General features: G+C 38.7%; 1 protein-coding gene and 1 non-coding gene across 4 annotated transcripts in view; both read right to left on the bottom strand.

Annotated features, from left to right (window-relative positions):
* The window catches only part of POLA1 (DNA polymerase alpha 1, catalytic subunit), a 296,908-nt gene that overhangs the window by 224,059 nt on the left and 48,807 nt on the right, over positions 1-24,042 (bottom strand). For all 3 annotated transcript variants that reach the window (XM_035001019.1, XM_035001027.1, XM_035001036.1), the window contains exons 23-26: positions 23,003-23,102; positions 21,094-21,218; positions 15,259-15,408; positions 14,725-14,847 (exon numbers count right to left, since the gene is read on the bottom strand). In XM_035001019.1, coding sequence (XP_034856910.1) covers positions 14,725-14,847; positions 15,259-15,408; positions 21,094-21,218; positions 23,003-23,102 — 498 coding nt within the window. The remainder of the gene's footprint in view (positions 1-14,724; positions 14,848-15,258; positions 15,409-21,093; positions 21,219-23,002; positions 23,103-24,042) is intronic.
* LOC118008087 lies at positions 21,812-21,941 on the bottom strand. Its single transcript, XR_004678572.1, has one exon.

The following is a 24,042-nucleotide window of genomic DNA, read 5'->3' as shown; positions in this document are numbered from 1 at the left end:
TGCATAAGGGCCCTATGGAGGGACAGAACTGAAATGTGTGTGTGGAACTGAAAGAAAGTGGTGGTCAGTGGGGGTGAGCAAAAGTGGGGGAGGGGAGGGCAGCAGGTGGGTAGCACAAAAGACAACTGGAAAAGTGAGGCAAACCACACAGGACCTTGGAGGCCAAGGTGAACCAAGATGGGAAGCCGCTAGAAACGACATGCTGCAATCACTTTAAAAATAGAGATAAGCTGCTGTGTGCAGAATGGATTAGAGGGGGCAAGAGTACAAGGGAGACCCCGAAGGGAGACTGCTGCGGTGATCCTGGCCAGAGATGATAGCGGTCTGAGCTGAAAATTTTGAATGTAAAGTTGGCAGTAGGATTTACTAATGATTGGATCTCAGGACTGGGGTAAGAAGACAACTACTTTGGAAATATTACTGTTAAAGGACATGAAAAAAAAAAACCCACTCTGGGCCCCACATCTATTTCATAAAACTAAATAAACTTATCAAACTCATGAACATCAAACTTGTAAGACTAAATAAATGTAAATATAAACTAACAACATTAAGTTAAACAGTGAGCAAGGTCAAGTTAAACAGGTCAGGGAGAATGAGTTTTGAGGAAGACTGGAAAAGACATCACAGAAATTAGTGATGTAGGTGGACAAAGGCCCGAAAAACAGAAGAAACAACAAAGTTAAAACACAGATTAGAAAACAATTTGACCAACACCATACAATTTGGCCTTATTACAGTAGACCAGTGAGCATTTCAGTGACAGAAAATGTAGAAGGGGGTAAGAGAGGCTCTGAAGAGAGAGGGCAGACATGCCAACATAAGGTGTTTAGTTTTTAGCCAACATTTGCTGAATACTTATTATGTAGCAAACACTATATCAAGGCATGGACAAACATCATCTCATTTAATCCACCCAACAACTTCACTGGATAGTTACCATTGCTAAAAATGAGGAAGCCGAGGCTCAGGGATGTTAAGCAAGCACTCAGTGGGTCCCTAGCTCGGGGAGAAGCAGCGCTGGGTTGCACTCACCGGGGCCTCACCTGGAAAGCTAGTGGGCGGGAGATGGCAGGTAGAGGGGTAAGAGCAGGGAGTGCAAGGCCCCCAGGCCTAGGCCTGGATTCCAGATCTGCCACTTAGTTGAACTGTTTTACAAGTTACTTCTCTGTGCCTCAAATCCCCCAACCACAAACTGGGGAGAATTACAGTCTCTACCTACAGCAATTCCGCTCGCCACCATCACCGTATTCAAAAAGCACCAGCGGAGTCCATGATCACCTCTGCATTCCAAAATTCAATGGAAAATTTTCACAACTCTTTATTGTCAGGCTCTTTCTGACAGTCATCCACCACCTCCCTAAGAAGCTCTTCACTGGCTTCCATGACACCACGTCTTCCTCCCTTTTCTCCTTCTCTGGTGGCTCTTCTATAGCAAACTTTGTAAGTCCATCCTCCTCCCCCAAGCCACTCCACACTAGGAATCCTGGAAAACTGGGCCCTACACCCATTTCTTGTTCTGTTCTCTCCCCTTCCAAAGTAATCTCATCCATGTCCATGGCTCAATTTACTTCAACACACCAAATGACTCCCGCATTTCCAATCTGCTAAATTAATATGTCCCAAATCAAACTGCTCATCTTTCCCTCTCCCGGCCCCAAACCGGGTCATCTTCCAGTGCTCTTCACCTCAGTGAAAGACAACCCATCCATCTGCCTGCACAAGTCAGCCACGCAGGAGTAGGAGCTGTTCCGGAGTTGTCCTTGATGCTTTCCCCATCCTAGGCCCTACATCCAATCTACCACCAGGTTTTGCCAACTTCTTTTCTTTTACATGTCTGTCATATCTGTATCTTCCCCATCTCCTGTCAGCCAAGCCAAGCAACCACCATCACTTGCTTGGAATACTTTAATAGGAGCCTCCTAATTCATTTCCCTTATCTACTCCAAACACTCCAACTCACTCAGCCAGGGTGATCTTCTCAAAATGCAAATGGGAGCCAATCCCTCCATCCCCACATAGAACCTGCTGAATGCCTGCCGCCTTGCTCAACATGGCCTGCAAAGTAGGACTCCTACCACATCTCCAACCTCACCTCCCATCACTCTTCCCTCCCTTGCTACACTCCAGCTATTGCAGTCTTCCCTCAGTTCCTCACCCTGGAATGCTTATCCCTACAATCCTTTTCACGAGTTAGCACCAGCACACACTTTTCAGATCTCAGCTCAAATACCAGAGGCTCAGGAAACCCGTGATTCTTCAGAGGACCTGTGTTACCAGCAATCAGAAATTTGCATTCCTTTTGTTAGTGCTATTTTCCTTTAGAATAGCATGACTATTCATTTGACTATTTGCTTAATGGCTCTCACCCACCAGACTGAAAACTCCATGAAGACCAGGTCCTTGAACACTTAAACTGACCACTAAATCCCCAGCACATGGGCACCATGCCCAACACCGGTAGGGGCTTGGCACCTTCCTCTGGACTGTTATGAGAAACAATAGTATACTGTTAAGGTGCTTTGTAACTGGAGCATGTGGTAGGAATCATTATCATCTGGCACTCTCTGACAAGTGAAAACATAGAGGCTCACAATGACTGACTTGCTCAAAGCCATATAAAGCAAACAAGCAAGTGGGTGAGTGTGGCACCCTTGGCTTCCAGTCCAGGCTTTCTCCAGCACATACTCCAGCTTTTCTGTATGGTTTTTGCTCCCACAGACGATCTTTTCTCTTGTTTACTAGTAAGGAATCACGAGTTTGGCCTCCTAAGCTCTAGCTCTAGTTTTACTGGAATCATTACCTAAGGCTTTCGTCTCAAGCCCGCAGGTCACAAGCAATGTCATTTGTCTCCATTTCCCTCCATGGTACACACTCAGCAAATATTACTTGAAGAATTTCTGGCTATGAGGCAAGAATCAGTAACTGAATTAAATATATTCACCCACTCTAAGCCAATCTTCCACAAACAAGTTATTTTTCCTGCCCCATCAGGACATCATTAAGAAAGAAATACACGAGGACGCCGGGGTGGCTCAGATGGTTAAGCGTCTTCGGCTCAGGTCATAATCCCAGGGTCCTGGGATTGAGCCCCACACCAGGCTCCTGGCTCAGCAGGAAGCCTGCTTCTCCCTCTCCCTCTGCCTCTCCCCCTGCTCGTGCTCTCTCTCTCTGTATCTCAAATGAATAAATAAAATCTTAAAAAAAAAGAAATACACGAGTTTTCCCTGTAATACAATTATCAGCTGTCTATCGCACCATGCCAGGCAGTCCAACTTAAATAGAACATACACCCTACCCTGTTGGCCAGTGCACAGAAATATTACATGTGGCCTTAAGAACAATGCACATTATTAATAGCCCATGAGCTTATCCCTTTCCCCAAGTACCCCCTCCCCAACCCTCCTCCTCCCTGCCTGCAGAAGGCACACCACCCTCCTGCACAGGGCTGAAAATATAGTCTGTGGTTAAGTCAGCAGGGGCGAAAAGCCCCTGAAACAAATATAGCCAAATGCCTGACACTCCAAATTATGACCGAAACCGAGTATCTCTGTTCCATTCCCATCCCACTCGACTCCTAGCCCTAAGGGAAGATTCTCATCCTTAGCCTCAAAATTCAGCCACAATTTTTTGTCCAATGTGAAAGAGTAAAGCCAATAAAAAGAGGTAGTAGAAAACTAGCCCCAAATGTGTAAAGAAGAATTAGTAATTCCAAACACCACACCATTTCTGGAAATCATTCATGCTTTGCTCTTCTTTTCAAAATGCAAGTAGAGACTTCAGTTGCTTTATATTTCATTTTGCTTTTTAAGAGTGAGGGAATTTTCAAAGAAAAATTTTAAATTTTTCTGAGAGACTAGTACATTCAAGTTTAAAAGGGACATAAGCCAAATCAATCAAAAAATTAGTAACAAAAATGAGGCAAGGACAGGCATACAACCCGACACTGGCACTAAATTTCAAAGTACGTACGAGATCTCTAAAACGATGACCACAGGGCTCAGGAATCCCTGGCTTAAAATCAAACAGCTTCTCAGCACAAACACATACATAAAGCCATTCTTCTCCCCACCTTCCAAAACTCCCACAACTTACCAAACTCAGCTCACTGTAATTTAACACAGTATTTACAATATGGCAAATTGACACAGGCTCACACTGACTTCTCAAAGGATGAAAGACCAACAGAAGGCACTAATTCTATTAGTCTTCCCTCAGTTAACCAAGCCTGAGCCACAAAAAAAAACCCAACCAGCTTGCTTTGTTTTTAAATTTCAGATGGACGTGTCTCTAAAGGGTCTGACTGTACTGCTGTGAAAAGTACGCTCAAGCCACCAGACGGTGCAGGCTGCTGAAAGCAGGTTCTTCCAATTAGCAATAAATGTACCCAGCATGGCTCAGGCAAGAAGACAGTGCGGTGACATCTTGTACACCATCAGGTTCAAACACTGGGGCAGCTGAACCATCTGGGGGATGGGAAACCTGTAAGGCTGCCAAGCACGACCTTGTCACCCATAAATCTATTACCTGGGCAGATGAGGCAAGGGCAAACTGGAGAAAAGATCAATATTTCGGTTAGCAGTGATCCTTTCTCTTCAATCCATCTATATCTGCAATTTGTGAAAAGAGGGGGAAAAAGGATGTGGGAGAAAAAAAATAAAGCTATATGGTATTTTCCCCTTTCCTTAAGAGTAGTATTATCCAGGAAATTACCTATGCAGACTGCCTGTAGAAGGAGACAATTAAGCCTTACACCAATTTCTACACCACTGGTGAATAGTGGTTAATAACTTCACACTTTTCTTTTTGTCTCTTAACAAGGAGGGAATGGCACTTTCAAAATCATTACTGCTCTGTCATCTTGGTTCTGTGCCAAAGCAAGGAGCTTTAGAACACCCGTCAAATAACACGCAACTTGTGAAAAAGAAACATATACCAAAACAGGTTTATATAAAATGTTCACATATATAGAAACAGGACTGCATTTGGGTTAAAAGAAAGTCACTGTTTCTGGTGAGGGTTGGAGAACAAAGGAGGAGATGTCCAGGACTCGCTTTTGTGAGTCGAGCTAGAGTTATGAAACTCTCTCTGTCTCAAGCTGACACAACATCAATCTCGTAGCATTTATCTCTTCATCTTTAGCCACATCCCTGGTGGTTTCAGTAATTAAACAGGTAAAATTTAATAGGTGAAAATACCATCCCTGCCTTCTCAAATAAGAGTGCCTAGTAAAAAAAGTACCTAGTATCCTTTTTCCTGTTTTGAGTATCCAAGCCATTCTTGTAAACTCAAAATAGGCTTAAATATCAAGATCTTATTTTTAAAAATGCATCTCTTCCACATCCACCCATCCATCATCGCAGAAGCTACTAGGCCAGTGTGATCCCAGAGTTACAGCAAACCAACATCCACTCTGTGGGGCAGAGGGTTAGTTAGGTGCTAGGTGAAACATCAAAACATACAGAGAGCAATCCCTCACAAACTGAAGGGAAGTGTAGACTGCAGAATACAGAAATCATGTGAAGTTGTACGCTTTTGTTTTGTTTGTTAACAAAAAGAAAACTTTTAAGTATTCATACTAATTTATGCAGACCCACTCTGAAATCTAGTAGTAAAACACCCAATGTTTGAGTTATAAAAAGGCGCTAATTCACATTGAGACTAAGGAAATTCAACCTTCCTTAAAAACAAAACAAACAAACAAAAAACAAAACAAACAAAACCAAAACAAACCCTGGCACTTTTCGGGTTAGTACTGAGAAGATTCTGAAAGATGGGAGAGGCCAGCCCACACAGCCCCAGGACCACCTGTTATTGCTGCCGGCACCCGGGGGGTATATAATGTGTGTGGAGGAGGGGGGGCAGGGTGCTCCTTCTTGACAAACACTTGTAGGATCAGCATGAACAGGACCTTCCTTGGATTCTCCAAAGCTCGCCTAAGACAAAGATGAGGCGACCATCCCAAAACTTCAGGCAACGTAAATGGGATAAAGAATGAATTCCATCAGTATCTCTTTGTTGAAGCTTTGTCCCCTTATGCTCACAGACCCCAACCCATGGCACAGGCAGGTCTTGACCTCATTCATCTCCCTCTTCCCAGCTACCTCTAACATCAACCGCCTTCTGTCCTCCTGAACCTACACATACCTTCCAATGTTCAGCACCATAAGAGTACACACAGGTGGGGCGCCTGGGTGGCTCAGTTGGTTAAGCGACTGCTTTCGGCTCAGGTCATGATCCCGGAGTCCCGGGATCGAGTCCCACATCAGGCTCCCTGCTCGGCGGGGAGTCTGCTTCTCCCTCTAACCCTACCCCCTCTTGCGCTCTCTCTCTCTCAAATAAATAAATAAATAAAATCTTTAAAAAAAAGAAAAAAAGTACACACAGGTGGATGTCCAGGCCTCTTGGAGGTGCCAGTTTCCAACTATTAAGAAAGAAGGATATGGGTATTCTGAATTCATTTTTAAAAGTCTAAAGTTTTGCTACCATTTGTCATCTTACAACATCTTACATTCCCATGTCTTACTGTATGGTGACACATGGTAGCTACATTTGTGGTGAGCAGAGCATAAAATATAAACTGTTAAATCACTATGTTGTACACCAGAAACTAATGTAACATTGTGCGTCAGCTATATTCAGATTAAAACAAAAAGTCCAAAGTCTTGGCTATTTTGAAAGAAATATTATGCCAGTGTTTTCAAGTATGTAAATTCAAACCAGGCATAAATATAACCCACCTGTTTATTTGTATAAGTGCAACACTGTTTATCATAAAGTATGAATTATTCTATATACTTGAAATCTCTTGACATCACATTTCTCTCAAATTACTGAATGTCTACGTTATCATAATTCAGACCAGTCTTCCATGGGGAATTTCCAAATTAGTCTTCTTATTCTTATATTTACCAACACTACTTTCATCGACTTTCAGAAAGGATACAGAGAAATGAACAAGCAAATGTTGATGTTAGTCAAAGTTCATTAATATAAAAGATCTGCACTTAAGATGCCACTTACTTGACCAGAAATAGGTGTTTCTACAGAATTTAAGTGTATATGAAAAGAACTGAGGCTCCAAAATAACTATTAACTTATACTATGAAGAATTTCAACTCATTTCATTTGAATCGCCACAGATTCTGAATTAGTATGCGTGAATTAATAATGCTGAATAGTATTACCAGTTTTGAAGAACTGCGAAGAACTTAGAACCCAAGCACCCCTGAAATACAATAAAAAGGGAAAAGTGTCTCTGACTTAGAATTTTATAATGTAAACAACTTCAAAAGGGATAAGTAGTCTGTAATCACTGAAAAAGGATATTGCTTCTTTTTAACATAAAATATATTCTGCCAAAATGTATTAAACCTTCATCTCAGCCTTAAAAGAAATCAAAATGTTATTAGGTCAGCTGAAGTTAAAAGTAGTCTTAACGGTGGCTATGAGAATACTGGAGAAAGAAGTAGAACTCTTTCCTCCTATGACCAACCCCCCCCCCCCCCGTTTCCATGGATCTGATCTGGCAAAAAATTCTTTACACTGCCGTGTTTTAGGTGACAAAAACATACATTTTTAAGGCAAAAGTTTCCCTTCAACCTACAGAAGACGGTAGGAAGGAAACATTGAGAACCAGCAGTTCTTCATCCTTTTTGCATCAGGGTCCCCTTTGAAAACTCTTAAATGCTACACACCCTCTCCCCCAAAAATGTACACATGTGCACAGACACACAAAATGTTGCATACAACCTCAGAGGATTCACAGACCTCCTCTGCATTCCATTTGGGTTGACAGAAGTTCTCCTAGGAAAATCTAAGCCAAGAAGAACTTCAAACCCTCTATATGTCCAAAAGATCATTTTCCTTCCTTCTTACTACCTTTACTATAATCGCCTCTATTTTCACCAACTATGACTGACAGTGTTAGAAAGGAGAGTGACTATTATTCATGACTCTCTTTTAGACCAGAGGTCCACAAATTTTTTCTGTAAAAGACCAGGAAGTATGTATTTTAAGCTTTGCAGGTCATTTAATTTCTGTGGCAACTACTCAACTCTGCTGTGCTTAACACCAACGCAGGACCAATAAAATTTTATTTACAAAAAACAGGCAGTGGATCAGAGTTAGCCCATGGATCACAGTTTGCTGATCCCTAGAATAGAGGAACAAGTTCAACAACTCCATAAGGAAGCAAAGAGATAAATACAATTAGGTTCCTAACTTACAGCATCCCTAAAAAATAATTTCCAGAAGGATTAAAGATCTAAATAAGAACAGAACCTGAAAGCTAGGCAGTCTGTGTCAATGGAGGAGGGAAAAGATTTCTTAAGAAAATAAATCAAATTATCTGGCATTAAAATAAACCTCTACACTTTCGAAGACCACAAATCAAGTTAAAGGAAAAGCCAGAGACTAAAAAATATTTGCAACACAAATGACCAAACAAGAATTAGCCTTTGAAAAACCTAAGAAGAAATAGCAAGAGACAGAAGAGCCAAAGAAAGGGGCCAAATATACACATATAGGCAAGTCAGGCAAACCAAAGAGTTCAAACAAATGAAAAGATGCTCAACTTATCTAATAATCCAGAAATGCAAATTAAAAGCACTATGAGATATCATTTCACACTCATCTGGAGAAAACTAAAAATTCTGAGAAAAACAAGTGCTGACAAAGATATGGAACACTAAGGATTATGCAAGGAGTATGTTTACAAGTTTATAGTGAATTTAAAATCCCTCAATAGAAAAAGAAACAAATTTGAAGAGGCAAAACTGCATGTCAAAATCATTTCCAATTCTCTTCAGAATAACCTCAGATGCTGTGACTGAGGGAATCAAGTTCGGTGGTCCTACGGACACAGATATGAATTTAGCTATTTGAAAGAATTAGCTGCTGTGATAAATTAAATGATTGCTATTACCAATAAAGTGTCACAGAGTGCTTGTGGATGTGCAGATTTCACTCTTGGTAATATAGGACAGAAACTCTTGCACCTGTGACACTGTACTGTAGCACTGTTTATCAAGGGAAAAAACTACAGGGAATAGTTGGAAACCTAAAAACATGGACAATGGGAGAACAAAAAAATCCACTGTGCTCTACTGATCCAGTGAAATATCATACAAGAGGTAACATGAGTAAATCAAATCTAAAAATGCATCAACATGGATATACTTAAAAAGTAGAATATGTAGTAGGGTTTTTCCCCTACTTTTCCCCTGCTCTACTTTTTTTTCAGCAAACAGCAAAAAAAATATGTATAGCATGACACATAAATGGTAAAAATTTTTAATGCACCACAGGTATAGATAAACGTTTGTTGTAAAAGCAAAAAACCGCGGGGAAAAAGCACAATACAAACCCTGAGAGAGCAGTTACCTTTGAAGAAGAGAAAGAAATGAGAAAGGATGGGAGGAATCAGTCTTTAGATGTCTCTATATTTTACTGCTTTTAATTATCTTTAAAAAAACTACACTTTTTAAGAAAAAAGATTGGAAAAGTGAAATTTTCTCTTATTTCCAGATACAGATGAAAGTCTCCCTTAGCACTTAATTATAAGATTCTCCATATGCACTCATTCTCTTTCACCATGGACACCAACAAGACTAAAGCCCTCTGTTACCGGGGGCCATTCCGAAGGGCTTCTGACAGGTGCTAGCCACAATGCCAAAAGAGTCCTAGGAAGGCTCGCCCAGACTGCGATGTTTTCATGCAATGATTTGGATACATTTTCTAAGTGCACAAATTTCAGCTCTGAACACCACTGAAAGCTAGGCAATCTACAACTGGTTGGCAAAGACTCATGTCAGCCTACCGGGTGAGAAACTAACAACACATGGGCTCTACATCCAACTAAGAGAGCATATATTCACTTTAAAATGCAACCAGAAATCCAGACCAAAAGTCATTTTATCAAGAGCAGAGAAATAACAGAGTGCAGTACTAATTATTCCATAAAGACAAATATTACCATTACACTAAGGATTATGCAATGAGTACACTTGTAAGTTAAGAGTAAGTTTAAAATCCCTTTTAAAAAAACCCAAAGGGGTGAAATTATATACCAAAATCATTTCAATTCTCTTTAGATTAGCCTGATACTGTGACTGAGTTATGTATTATAGCCTCATGGCCAGATGTATGAATTTAGCTATGTGATAGAAGAATTTGCTTGCTATGACACATTCAGTGGTTGTTCGTATCAATAAAAACTTACAGTTCAAAAAAAAAAATCATCATTTTAAACACCAAATAGATTAGATTATTACAATCCTTTGGTCCAGTGTTAGCCTTTAACTGTTTCAAAATTAATCAAAGTCGAAAATTTGGACAGATTTGTGTCACTAAATGGCCTTCACTATTGTTCACAGAATAAAACCCTTAATTGATTAATGATCTCAGGGTGTCTATCGCCATCTAGTGAACAATCACTTCAATTACCACACCAGTCACTTGACAACCGAGTCTCGTGGGTTTAAAATCTAAGTCCACTTAGTGCTATCAACTTGCCCAGTATCTTTTCTTATGTCTCTCTATACATAGAGAACAAACACAAATACAGGTGATATTTATACCGATTCACTTTCGAGTGTCTGTAAAGTTTCCATTACTTCTCTGTAAACACTGACTTCATTATTTTTAAATAACTTGCACACTATGAGGTCCCTCAAACAATTTAACCATTAACTAATTCCTCTACTACCGAGCAATTAAAAATCATAGAAGAGTTTAAAGTGTGAAAGATCACACCTGGGAAAAGACAATGTTGATGTCCATTTGACACATCTATTAGCATTTTTATTATAAACCTGTTTATGAAAGTACAATTAGTAATTATCCTGAGTACTCTAGCAGCCATAATACATTTGATTACAGAAATTATTAGGTCACCAGAGCCAAACCTGCATGATTCCAACAAAACTGAGCATACACAAAACAGACTTAAAAACAAGAAAGGAAGGGGGCTTACAGCCTCCCCACACTGGGTATTAATCCATATTCAAATGTAAAATTTTATAATCTTTTCAGATGACATGCTACCAGGTTTCCTCATTCATTTCCACTTGAACCTTAATCTAATTTATCCTACAAGGACTTGAAAAGCAAACAACTTCGAAGATCTTCAGGATACTGTATTATTTCGTCCATTCCATCTTCTTACAAAAAAGACAAGTGTGAGGGGCGCCTGGGTGGCTCAGTCGGTTAAGTGGCTGCCTTCGGCTCAGGTCATGATCCCAGAGTCCTGGGATCGAGCCCCACATCAGGCTCCCTGCTCGGTGGGAAGCCTGCGTCTCCCTTTCCCGCTCCCCCTGTTTGTGTTCCTGCTCTCGCTCGCTCTCTCTCTCTGTCAAATAAATAAATAAAATCTTAAAAAAAAAAAAAAGTGTGATAAGTTACAAAGGTATTCCAAATCTCAGCCAACTGGCTCTCATTTTACACTTCACCCCTCCTACCTCTTTAATAATCAAGAAACGTTTGAAATCACAAAGGCCTAATAGTATATATGGAAAATGCTAGTAAACCCAAAGACCAATTACCACAGAGAATATTTCTATCCACCAGTGCTAATAATTATCACCAATACTTTAACAATCAGTTTTATTTTAGGAAATAATTTCTGTAGGTGGCTTTGAATCTTCTTCTAGAATAAGATTTCCAGGGAGCAACTGTGTAATTATTATTTCTCATTAACCTCACATTACTTTCAAGGCCAACTTTCCGCAGTTGTTATATTTTTTTATTTGTGAGAAGGAGCAAAGGGGAATGAGACAAGAGGGAAAGGAGAAACCAAGAATTTAAATCATATATGATTATTTCTAGATTTGTTTGAAACTCTTTGTTTTTTAGTGGAGAGAGCAGAGCGGTTTTTTTATAGTTTATTAAGATTTGTTACTGCTATATTTTATACAAAAGAAAAATTAAAATTGAGTTTAAAGACCCTATTAAAGATCAAACTAAACAAAAATATTGCCCTTAAAATACAATGGATTAGGGAAGTGGGGGAGATCGCTGGACAAATTTGGGGCTTATCATTATCAACAGTGCCCTTTTAAGCTTGTGGATTTCTGAGCCAATGCAGAAAATGTAACAACAGGGATTTCCCACCAGCAAGAGGCACTCTCCAAGGGAGTAAATTGTCAACTATTGCCTCTCATGAGAAACTTAAGAGTAACCTTGATCCAATCTCAATAGTCAACCCATGTATTATCACCCAGTTGGGGCATAGTGAGTGCATTTCCTAATACAAAAATAAGATGGTATTCTATCAGAAGCCACTGGATACATACACAGAAATAAAATTTAAATAATTTTAAAGTAAACTTAGCCTAAGAAACTGAAAACGTCCTTCCCTCACTTCAACAAGCCCCTAAATTACCTGTATCTTCCCATGTAAAAAGGGCTTGTGTCTTGAGATGAGTATCGAAAAAGACGTCCTTCAAGGACTAAGAGGTAGAATATAAAGCAGAAGCACAGACATGAAAGATATGGTGAAATGGGACAGACAACCCTACCATGGGGGAAGCCTTACAATCAGGAAAATATGGATTCCAATTCAAAACAGTCACTTATTATACTTCACTTCTTTGAGTCTTAGCTTCCACATCTGCAAAGTGGGAATGTTATGAACCATATCAATGAATTCTTATGGGGTTTTAATGACGTAATTCATCTGGAAGCTTCTCATATATTGCTGGTGTTTAATACATGTTTTGCCCTTCCTCACTGCGCCCTAAGCCAAGTCTGAGACAGGGCTATCAAAGGAAGAGTGGCTCGGGGTGCCTGGGTGGCTCAGTCGGTTAAGCGGCTGCCTTCGGCTCAGGTCATGATCCCAAGGTCCTGGGATCGAGCCCCGCATCGGGCTCCCCGCTCAGCGGGAAGCCTACTTCTCCCTCTCCCACTCCCCCTACTTGTGTTCCCTCTCTCCTGTCTCTCTGTCAGATAAATTAAAAAAAAAAAAAAAAAAGGAAGAGTGGCTCTGTAGCTCCTGTTTGTTTCATGCCAGCCAGCTCGCCACTGACCAATACAGGAGCCACTAGCCACATGTGGATAATAATAGTTTAATTTATTTTAATTATAATTAAATAAAACTCAAAATCCAGTTCCTCCACAAGTCAACACTAGCCAGATAGCAAATGCTCACTAGCCACCTGGGCCTACTGTATTATATAGAGAACATTTTCACCACCTCAAGGTCCACCAGAGTGCTGCTCTAGACTCTAAAGGAGGAGTCAGGAAACATGTTTTCTGAAAAGGGCCAGATGGCTAATATTTTAGGCTTTGCAGGCCATGCAAGTCTCAACCCTGACTACCCAATTCTGCTATTGTAATGCTAAAGCAGCCACTGACAAAACATAGCAAGTATGGGGGTGTTCCAATAAAACTTTATTTACAAAAATAGATGGCTGTCTGGATTTGGCCCATGGGCCATAGTTTTGCCAACCCCTACGTGATAGGATTCTGAGTTCACACCCTCAAAATGAGCATTCTGCCCATAACCATGAATTATCTCCTTAAGACTGAGTAGTCTCAAATCTACTGACAGCAATCAATACTTTACTGGAGTGAAATGGAATTTAGTATTTAACATAACTATTCTTTTACAAATTAAGAAAAACCCACGCGTGTGGGGCTAAAGCAGGTAAAGCTTATAGTGTTTCCAAAGTGACAGTATCTCAAATCTGACTGGTATCCGGCTCATCTTTCTAAAGCCAGTAACTCTCAATCCATAACTCCACTACTCATCTATTCCTGGAATTGTGGAATTCTACATCCAACTGCCTACTTAATATGCCTAGAGATCTATTACAAATCTGAAAGCCAAAACAGAACTCCTAATCCCGGGGCACCTGGGTGGCTCAGTCGTTAAGCGTCTGCCTTCGGCTCAGGTCACGATCCCAGGGTCCTGGGATCGAGCCCTGCATCGGGCTCCCTGCTTGGCGGGAAGCCTGCTTCTCCCTCTCCCGCTCCCCCTGCTTGTGTTCCCTCTCTCGCTGTGTCTCTCTCTGTCAAATAAATAAAAATAAAATCTTTAAAAAAAAAAAAAAAAAAAAGAACTCCTAATCCCTCTCTCCCAGATTTCTCCATTTTAGTATATGGCTCCATAAGCTAACCAGCTGTAGGACTAAAATGGAGGCATACTCCTTGATTTTTTCCTTTCCCTCACTCTCCAACCTAATAAAATCAGCAACCAAAATAGCTCTCTTATGTCACTTTGCTCTCATTCCTATTACCTCCTAAAGAGCCCTTCCCTGACCAATCTAAACTAGCCATCTTAACATTAAACTAGCCCACCACCCTGTTTTAATTATCTGAATAACATTTACTTCTATCATGTTCTCTTAATTTTTATATTTGTTTATTCACTTATTTACAGTCTATTTTCCCAAACTACCCTCTCCCCATCCCAAGTCCCCACCACATGCCACTCTACCCCCGCTGCTCTACATAGAATGTGACCCTCATGATGCAGGGGCATCTTATAGGTCTTGCTCAACACTCTACCCCCATAACAATGCCTGATACAGAGTAGATGCTCAATACTCTCTCAATGGAGGAATGAACAAATCCTTACTTGAAAAAAACTATCTGTCTCGAATTTGTCCTAAGAAGGGGCATTTGACGCTATATAACTAGGTAACAAACTTGACTCTCCCACATTATAACATGTCAGAGTTAAAAAAAAAAAAATCTCATTTTTAGAGATGTTATACCATTTACCTCCCTTCCTTTGTATGTCACCAAAGCAGCCAGTGGTTTGGCGTAAAATCTGCTGTAGGAAAATCCCAGGCAGCCATACATACTGTTTGCTGTGAGCTTCAAAGCCTTCTGTCGAATGTCATACTGCAGGCCACACAAAGACAAAAGACAATAATATTTTAGACATTTAATCATTAAATTAGATATCTTTTTATATCACCAATGAGGAGAAACCCTCAATATCCCTGGAAAAAAAAAAAAAACTGTCAACACACTCAACCCATCCTCCCAGATCCATGATTCCCTGACCTTCTAGAAGCAAATAAACACAGACTCCAAAGCTCCCAGAAGTCAGAAAGATTTTGTTCAGATACAGCTTTGCAGACAGAGGTGTCTTCCATTCTGAGGCATTCTACTGTTTTTGAATGGTTTGCTGCCCACAAACTTAAAATAAGCCCATGTAATTGCCCATAGCATCATGTTTAAATCCTCCTAGATAATCAAAGTCTGAAAGCTAAGACTGTCACTGAGATGTCTCTTATTGAAAAGATATACCTGAAGAACAAGGTCTGGATTTAAATCCTGCTGTTTCATTAGCTGTTTGACTTGTTTTCTTCTCTCTACCAACTTCCGGATCTCTCTAGGCAAAATGCCCATTTCTAAGTTTGGGTCTGGCAGCTCAGGGATCTGTTCTTGTTCTCCATCCTGATGAACACACAACAGAAATTTCAGACAAATCAAACTTTCATAAAACAAATTTCTAAAATAATACTTTGTGGAACTTTACATTATGATTAAATCTTGAAAAGCTACTTTCCTGCTTAAGTATAGGTCAACAACACATGGGTGGGAGAAGAAAAAGCTGAGAACAAGTCAACACTGGCCTCTTCTCCCACTTCGATCAGCCTCATTCCCAGTATCTCCACCCCTCTCGTTATTGATTAATGTAGATATCATTTAAAGGGATCAATTTTTATATATACTCCTCTCTTCAACAAAATTGGGGAGCAACATGTTTAGAGAAATTGTTTTTAAAATAAAAACACTGAAGGGTGCCTGGGTGGCTCAGTTGTTAAGCGTCTGCCTTTGGCTCAGGTCATGATGCCAGGGTCTTGGGATCGAGCCCCACATTGGACTTCCTGCTCCACAGGAAGCCTGCTTCTCCCTCTCCCACTCCCCCTGCTTGTGTTCCCTCTCTCGCTGTCTGTCAAATAAAGAAATAAGGGGCGCCTGGGTGGCTCAGTCGTTAAGCCTCTGCCTTCGGCTCAGGTCATGATCCCAGAGTCCTGGGATCGAGCCCCACATCGGGTTCCTTGCTCAGCGGGAAGCCTGCTTCTCCCTCTCCCACTCCCCCTGCTGTGTTCCCTCTCTCACTGTCTCTCTCTGTCAAATAAATAAAATCTTTAAAAAAATAAAAAATAAAAAATAAAGAAATAAAATCTTAAAAAAAAATAAAACAAAACACTGAGACCTCTAGGATTTAAAAAAAAAATGCACCCCAACTATAGTTTTAGTCAAATGTACTCTCAAACAAAATGCCATAAAACTTTTACAACTATGGAGAATTATGGCAATTATTGTGAATGTTTTAGACTAAAAACTAAAACCCTAAATACTAAATCAGCAAATTTCTTTTAGGAATTTGGATTTCATATTTAAAAAGTTTATGAAATTTCCAAAAATTTATATACCAATTCCTTAGCATCTATGTAGTACCTTTTATCTGTAAATTGCCTTGCAATTGGTAAAAGAATAGCAACATTTTAGAAAAGTAACCAGCAGTCTTCTTATATTAAAATTTACAGAAGGAAAAAGCAGGGAAAGCATTAGACCATTTTTCTGAAGCCTCCATTAATTCTGTTAACAGGCCACAAAGAAAAAAACCAGGCATGTTTGCCCCTTCAAAGGTTCAGAATTAAAAATAAACCTTTTGCCTTCAAGCATGTCAACTCAATGCCATTTGATAACCCAGCCTTTACAAAGTATCTGATTTTATAAAGATCAATATTTTCAAATGAACAATCTTACAATAGTAACAGGGACCTATTGTTTTCCAATATAGCAGATGATGATAGCAAACCTATTAAAGAGATCTTGGTACACATTCCAATTTATTTATAACAACTAGACAGATCAGACAAAAAGTTAACTGAAAGGATCTGAAGTCAGGAAATTTACAATCCATGCCCACCTCTCCCACCACTAGCTATGCAGCACTAGCTACTTTGAAGACCAAATGAGGTACTACACAGAAAAATGATACAGAACCTATAAACTGGCTACATGTATAGTATTTCTTAGATGACCTTTAAGGTCATCTCAAATGATTCTATTATATACCCAGAATCCAAACTGGAAAGCTCAAATAAACAAAACAGTGGAGGGGGATGGAGGAGGCTGGATCATGACAATTATCACAAGGCTGACATAGTAGCAGGACAGAGCCCACTGAATATCATTTATCCAATGTAGTCACAACCTTTTGGGGATGTCTACCCAATACCTTCTCTTTTAAATTATCCTCTAGTCCCACAGAAAGGCCCATCCTTAGCAGCTGTATTTGTACTCTGTAAACCCACTCCTGTGGTCACAGTTGATGGAACCAGGTGTGGTCACTGGCCTAAGCAAGCCTTTAAGATTCTCTCTTCTAGGAAGACAGAACTAGGGCTGGAAAACAGCTCCCAAAGCATGTAGTGAGAATTAAAAGACATGTAAAATCAGGAGCAAGAGGGCAAACAGACATCTTCTGCCACATGTACAAAGAACCAGAGAAAAATATACAGAGATAACATATACTTTACATCTTTTACTAATGGACAACCACATCTAATCAAACTCCCTACCGGCAGTCAATTATATAAGCTTTATACATGAAGAACCACACATTAAGTTATTAAGTCCTACATGAAACTGTTGACTAATCACTGGTTAGATTAAATCCATGTGAAATAATTCAAAAAGATTCTTTTTAAAAAAGGCTGTTTAGTGAGTCCAATCAATAACAAAGGTTTGCATGGCCAAAATTTAGAAGAATTTAAAATATAGAATTTAAAAGAATAAAAATAGCAAGTGTTGGAGATGATGTGGAATGACTCAAATTCATGCCTAGTTGGGAGCGCGTAGCACAGTTATAACTACTTGGGAAAATAATTTGGCAGTTTCTTTTCAAGTTAAATATACACTTCCCATACAAACTAGCAAATTCACTCCCTAGGTATTTATCCCCCAAAATGAAAGCCCATGTCCACAAAAAGATACGAACAAGAATGCTTACAGCTTTATTAATAAAAGTTAAACTCAATGGGACACTTGGGCGGCTCAGTCAGTTAAGGGTCTGACACTTGATTTCAGCTCAGGTCATGATCTTTCATGGGTCATGGGAATCAAGCCCCATGTCGGGCTCTGAGCTCAGCAGGAAGTCTGCTTGAAGATTCTCTCCCTCTACTCTTCCCCCCACTCGCTTGCTCTCTCTTGGGTCTCTCTAAAATAAATAAATCTTTAAATAAATATTAACTAAACACTGAAAATCCAAATGCTCATCTCAGGAAATCAGATAAAGTGTGAAATACTTCTCAGCAATACAAAGGAAAGAACTACTGATAATGCAACAACATGGATGAATCTCAAAAACATTGTGTTGAACCAAAAAGCCAGACACAAGAGTACATACTGTATTGCTCCACTTATATGAAGTTCTAGAATAAGCAAAACTAAGTGATGGTGATAGAAGTCAGATCAATGGTTGATTGATGGGAGAGGGGCCTGATAATAAAGGTCTGAGTGACATACCAAAACTAACAGGATGAAACTAACACAATACTTGCAGGGAAATATATAGCTATAAATATCTATATTAACAGAAAAGATCTCAAATCAATAACCTAACTTTCCACCTTAAGAAAGTAGAAAATTAAAGGTCAACTAAAACAAAGAAAGCAGAAAGAAAGAAGTAATAAAGATAAGAATGGAAATATAGGTGATAGAGAAAAATCAACAAAACCAAAGTTCCTTCTTTGCAAAGATCAGCAAAACTGACAAACTTTTAGCTGCACTGACAAAAAAATGACTCAAATTACTAAAATCAAGAATAAAAGAGGGATATTACTAATGACCTTAAAGAAACAGTTATAAGGGAATACTATGAACAATTTTATGTCAATAATTAGATAATCTTACATGAAACGGAAAAATTCCTAGAAAGACACAAACTACCAAAATGGACTCAAGGAGAAATAAAAAAATCTGAATAGACCTATAACAAAGATTGAAATGGAAATCAAAAAAAGGACAAGCTTTAAGACCAGGTAATTTCACTAGTGAATTCTACCAAATATTTAAAGCAGAATTAACATGAATCCTTCACAAATTTTCCAAAAAAACAGAAGAGGAGGGAACACTTCCCAACTCATTCTGTGAGGCCAAAATACCAAAACCAGGCAAAGACATAACAAGAAAACTATACACCAAAAGCCCTTATGAATACAAGCAAAAAACTCTTCAACAAAATACTAGCAAACTAAAACCAGAAACATACAAAAAGGATTATACACCAAGAACAAGTGGAACTTAACCTAGGAACGCAGGTTGGTTCAACACACGAAAATCAATATAATTTACCATATTAAAAGAATAAAGGATTAAAAAGTACATGATCATCTCAATATATAAAGAAAAAGTGGTTGACAGAATCCAATACCCTTTCATGATAAAAAACATGCAACAAACTGGGAACAGAAGGGAACGTCCTCAATCTGATAAACACCATCTATGGAAAACCCCCAGTTAACATCATACTTAATGGTGAAATAAAGACTGGATGCTCTCCCCCTAAGACCAGGAACAAGTCAAGGGTGTCTGCTCTTGTCAATTCTATTCAGTATTGTACTGAAGGTTCCAGGCACGGCAGTTAGAGTACCCCCCTCCCACCACAAAAAAAGAAAAAATATAAGGCATCCAGATTATAAAGGAAGAATTAAAACTACCTCTATTTTCAGATAACAGGATACTCTATGTAGAAAATGCTAAGGAATCCACAAAAATACTAGAAGTGACAAATGACTTCATCAAGGTTGCAGCATATAAGATCAATATACAAAAATCAGTTATATTTCAATACACTAGCAATGAATAATCCAAAAATAAAAGTTCCACTTAAAATAGCATCAAAAAGAATGAAATATTTAGGAGTAAATTTAATAAAAGACTTGTACAGTGAATTATTTAGCAACAAGTAGGAATGAAGTACTAATACATGCACAACACAGACAAATCTTGAAAACAGTATGCTAAACAGGTACAGCTACTCTGGAAAACAGTATGGAGGTTCCTCAAAAAGTTAAAAATAGAACTACCCTATAACCCAGCAATTGCACTTACTAAGTACTTACCCAAAGGATACACAAATACTCATTCAAAGGGGCACATATACCCTGATGTTTATAGCAGCACTGTCAACAATAGCCAAACTATGGAAAGAGCCCAAATGCCCATCGACTGATGGATGGATAAAGAGGATGTGGTATATATACGCAACAGAATATTATTCAACCATCAAAAGAATGAAATCTTGCCAGTTGCAACAACATGGATGGAGCTAGAGTGTATTATGTTAAGTAAAATTAGAGAAAGACAAATACCATATGATTTCACATGGGGGGAAAAGAGGGGCAAACCAGAAAACAGACTCTTAATTATAGAGAACAAACTGAGGGTTGCTGGAGGGGAGGTGGGCAGTGGCTGGGCTAAATGGGTGATGGGTATTAACTTGTGCTGAGCACTGGGTGTTATACGTAAGTGACGAATCACTAAATTCTATTCCTGAAACCAACATTACACCATATGTTAACGAGAACTTAAATAAAAATTTGAAAAAAAAAAAAAAAAAGCCAAAACAATATGCTAAGTGAAATAAGCTAGACACAAAAGGTCACATATGACTCCATTTACAAAAAATGTCCAAAATATACAAATCTATAAAGGCAGAAAAATTAGTGGTTGCTGAGGTCTGGAAGGAATGAGGGACAGAGGGAGGGTACAGCTAAAAGGTAGGGTTTCTTTGAAGAGTAATGAAAATGCCCTCAAACTGACTGTGGTGAAGGTTGAAAATTCAGTGACTGCACTAAAAGTCATTAAATTGTATACCTTAAACGCATGAAATGTATGTGAATTACATCTCAATAAAACTGTGAAATAAAAACATATAGAACCACTGTGAGTTTCCATCTACTCAACCCTCTCCCTTTCTTGATCACTTTTTACCCTTTAGACCACTAAAAAAGGAAAAATTATATCGTTAAAAGGAAAAACAAGAATGCTAACCCCTCTGGCTCTCTTCCTTCTTTAAGCACTGCTTCTAATTTCAATTTAAAGAGCCCCCAGTTGAATACAAACCTCTGTAATTTTGTGTGTCTCTGAAGCAACTCTTTGCACTGTTGTAAAACAAATGTTGAATTCCTGAATGATGGAAGGATACAAACTATTGAAGTCCAGGAGCAAAATAAACTTATCATAAAAACCTGCAACAAAAAAGCCATATTACAAAAAGTCTTTTTAAAAAAAGCAGATGGGAAAGGGGTAAAAAAAAAAGGGGGGGGGGTTTAAAAAAAAAAGAGATTTGTCAAAACATAACATTAGAAGTACTGTAGAATGAAGTATATGAGAAAGGATACACTATCCAAAGCGGCGAGTTATACCAAAGAAAAAAAAGTCGTCCACTATCACTCCATAAAAATGCCTTGTATTTGAGTAAAAACTCAAGTCACAAAAGAAGAGGAAAGAAGAGAATGTGTCTTATGTTGAAACCAACTACAACGAACGATCCTTTCCACAGCAGGCCCCAAGTACACCATTATGATGGGCAAACACCTTCTCCTATCAATTACTTCAGATAGGTGTCATATCCATTTCAAAAAAATGTTGTAAAATTCTCCTTCAGGCAAGTGTTCCCTCCCACCTACCCTGCCACCTCGACCCCCAAAATGTTTAGTGATCCACACCAGTGAGTAGTTATATGTATTTTTTTTACCATCATACTTTCTAAGAATAAAATGGGAAGCCCACTCACCTGTACACAAATGGTGTTAAAATCAGACAAGAGATGTATATATATAAATGTCAGTAGTGGAACGATCCACCCTTTTTACTTGCAAAGGGTGAACAGAAAGCTACTATATTTCTCTAGGACATTTATAAAGAGTTATCTTCACCTTAAGAAGAAACTGAGTAAAAATAAATGTCCACTATTAAGAAAATAAAAACAACAAACAAATATTGATAGCATACTCTGTGTCAGGCACTATACTAAACAATCAGTTTGTTCCTTAAGTCCCTGTGTGGTAGATACTCTTTTTAAAATTCTAGTGTAGTTAACATACAGTGCTATATTAATTTCAAGAGTAGATATTATTCCTATTTCCATTTTACAGAAGAGGAAAGTGAAGCTTACAAAGGTTCAAGAGGAAGGCAGAATTTAAGCCCAGATCTATCCAACACCAAAGGACTATTGATCTGTTTCAATACAACTAATAATAAATCACTTTTGTCAAAAACGTCTCCTACTCAGAGTTCAAGTTACTTGATAAAATTCACATTATTCCTGTACAACAATGTAAATATACTAAACACTACTTAATTGTACCCTTAAAAATAGGGAAGAGGGTTAATAAAAAAGATCCTTTCTAGCTCTGTGTACCACAAAACATCTTCTTTGCCATTAACGACAAGGGGGGGTACTCTGCTGTTAAAGTTCAATTTGGTGGTTACTGTCTGTACTTTCTTGAACTCTGCTGTGCAAATGAACTAGTCCTGGCAGCTCAGGCAGAGGCACAGCCCACCCTCTACAACAGATAGGAGGAGAGAGAGGTGCTCCTACCACCAGACAAATAGCTATGTACTGGACTAGGTGTTGGCAAACTATGCGCAGAACGAATTCAGCCTACCCCCTCCTCTTTTTGTACCACACATGAGCCAAGAATAGTGTTTACATCTTTAAATGGTTGAAAAAAAATTTTAAAAACAGAGTATCTCATGATACATGAAAATTATACAAAATTTAAATTTCAATATCCATAAACAAAGCTTTCTTGGAACACAGCAAAAAAATAAAAAAGATTCATATTAATTCATGTCAGGTGACTGGCCAACAAGATTTTCACATGAACAGAAGACAAAAATAAGGTCATAACAAGACCTATTTGCTAACCTACAAAATACAATTCAGATCTTGCAGTTTCTCAAGCCTAGGTCTGCATTAAAAAATTCCTTAACACCAGGGGCAAATCCACCTGCTGCGCAGCCTTACCAGCTTTAGGGTCCAATACCAAGCCTCCAGCATAAGCTGCTTTCTTACGTCCTTTCTTGTATTTATTGGCCTCTCCATCTATGTCTTCATCTTCATCTCCCTAATATTAAATGGAAAGGTTAACTTCACCAGCCAGCATAAAACTTCTTAACTAAATAAGAAGTTTTATGATTCCCCCTTTTCCAACTGCAGTACACAATTCTAACAAACATTCTTTAGTTTCAGCTAGTGGTCCTACCTATGGGGAACGACAGTTACTGTAATATGTTCACAAACCCAAATGCCAAGCATGGGAGTTACCAAAACACTCTATCCCTGAGTTAATAAATATGCAAATTCTACTTTAAAATATTTCTGAATTCACAGAATCTTTTATTTTTTAAATCAATGGATACTAAAAATACAATGCTTCATATTATGTAAAATCTAAGACAGTAAAAGAGCCCTCTTAAATTCATTACTTTAACAATCATGATGTAGAAATATTAAATATTTTACAGATATGATTATTCCCATTACCGTGGACACCTTAAAATAAGTGTCCATGTACTGAAAATTCACCCCCAAGTAGTTTATTAATAACCAATAGTCAATACCTCAGAAGTCAATTTTGATAATGTACATAAAACAAATACAAGAATTTGAACCGTCTTAACATTAAATTCCCCCCTTTGAGTCAACTGCTATCAATGATGACAAAAACGGTAGCTAAGTTTTAGTTCCAATGTCATGGAGGCCACTTCAGAAAACTGATTGTGGTGACCTGATCCTACTAGCATATAAAAATGCAACAAAGCAACAAAAAATAAAGGCTCATACATTTAAGGAAATAAAAGGTTTAACTGGTATCTAACTTTGGATACAGCTAAGATGGCAAAACACTTTCCTAGTATGGTCACCCATCAGAGACTTAATACCGCCCTTCAAGATATTCGTATTTCACAAATAATCTTTACCTACACAGAAAAAAGTGAAGAAGGAAATCACCACACAAACAAAACAGAATGAATCTGACATGGTTTCTACAGTATACAGGAGAT

Source organism: Mirounga leonina, unplaced genomic scaffold (assembly GCF_011800145.1).
Source record: "Mirounga leonina isolate KUSES-001 unplaced genomic scaffold, KU_Mleo_1.0 Mir_101595, whole genome shotgun sequence".
Lineage (NCBI taxonomy): Eukaryota > Metazoa > Chordata > Mammalia > Carnivora > Phocidae > Mirounga > Mirounga leonina.
Note: the sequence above shows the minus strand (reverse complement) of the source record. Positions and strands in the feature narration are given on the sequence as shown.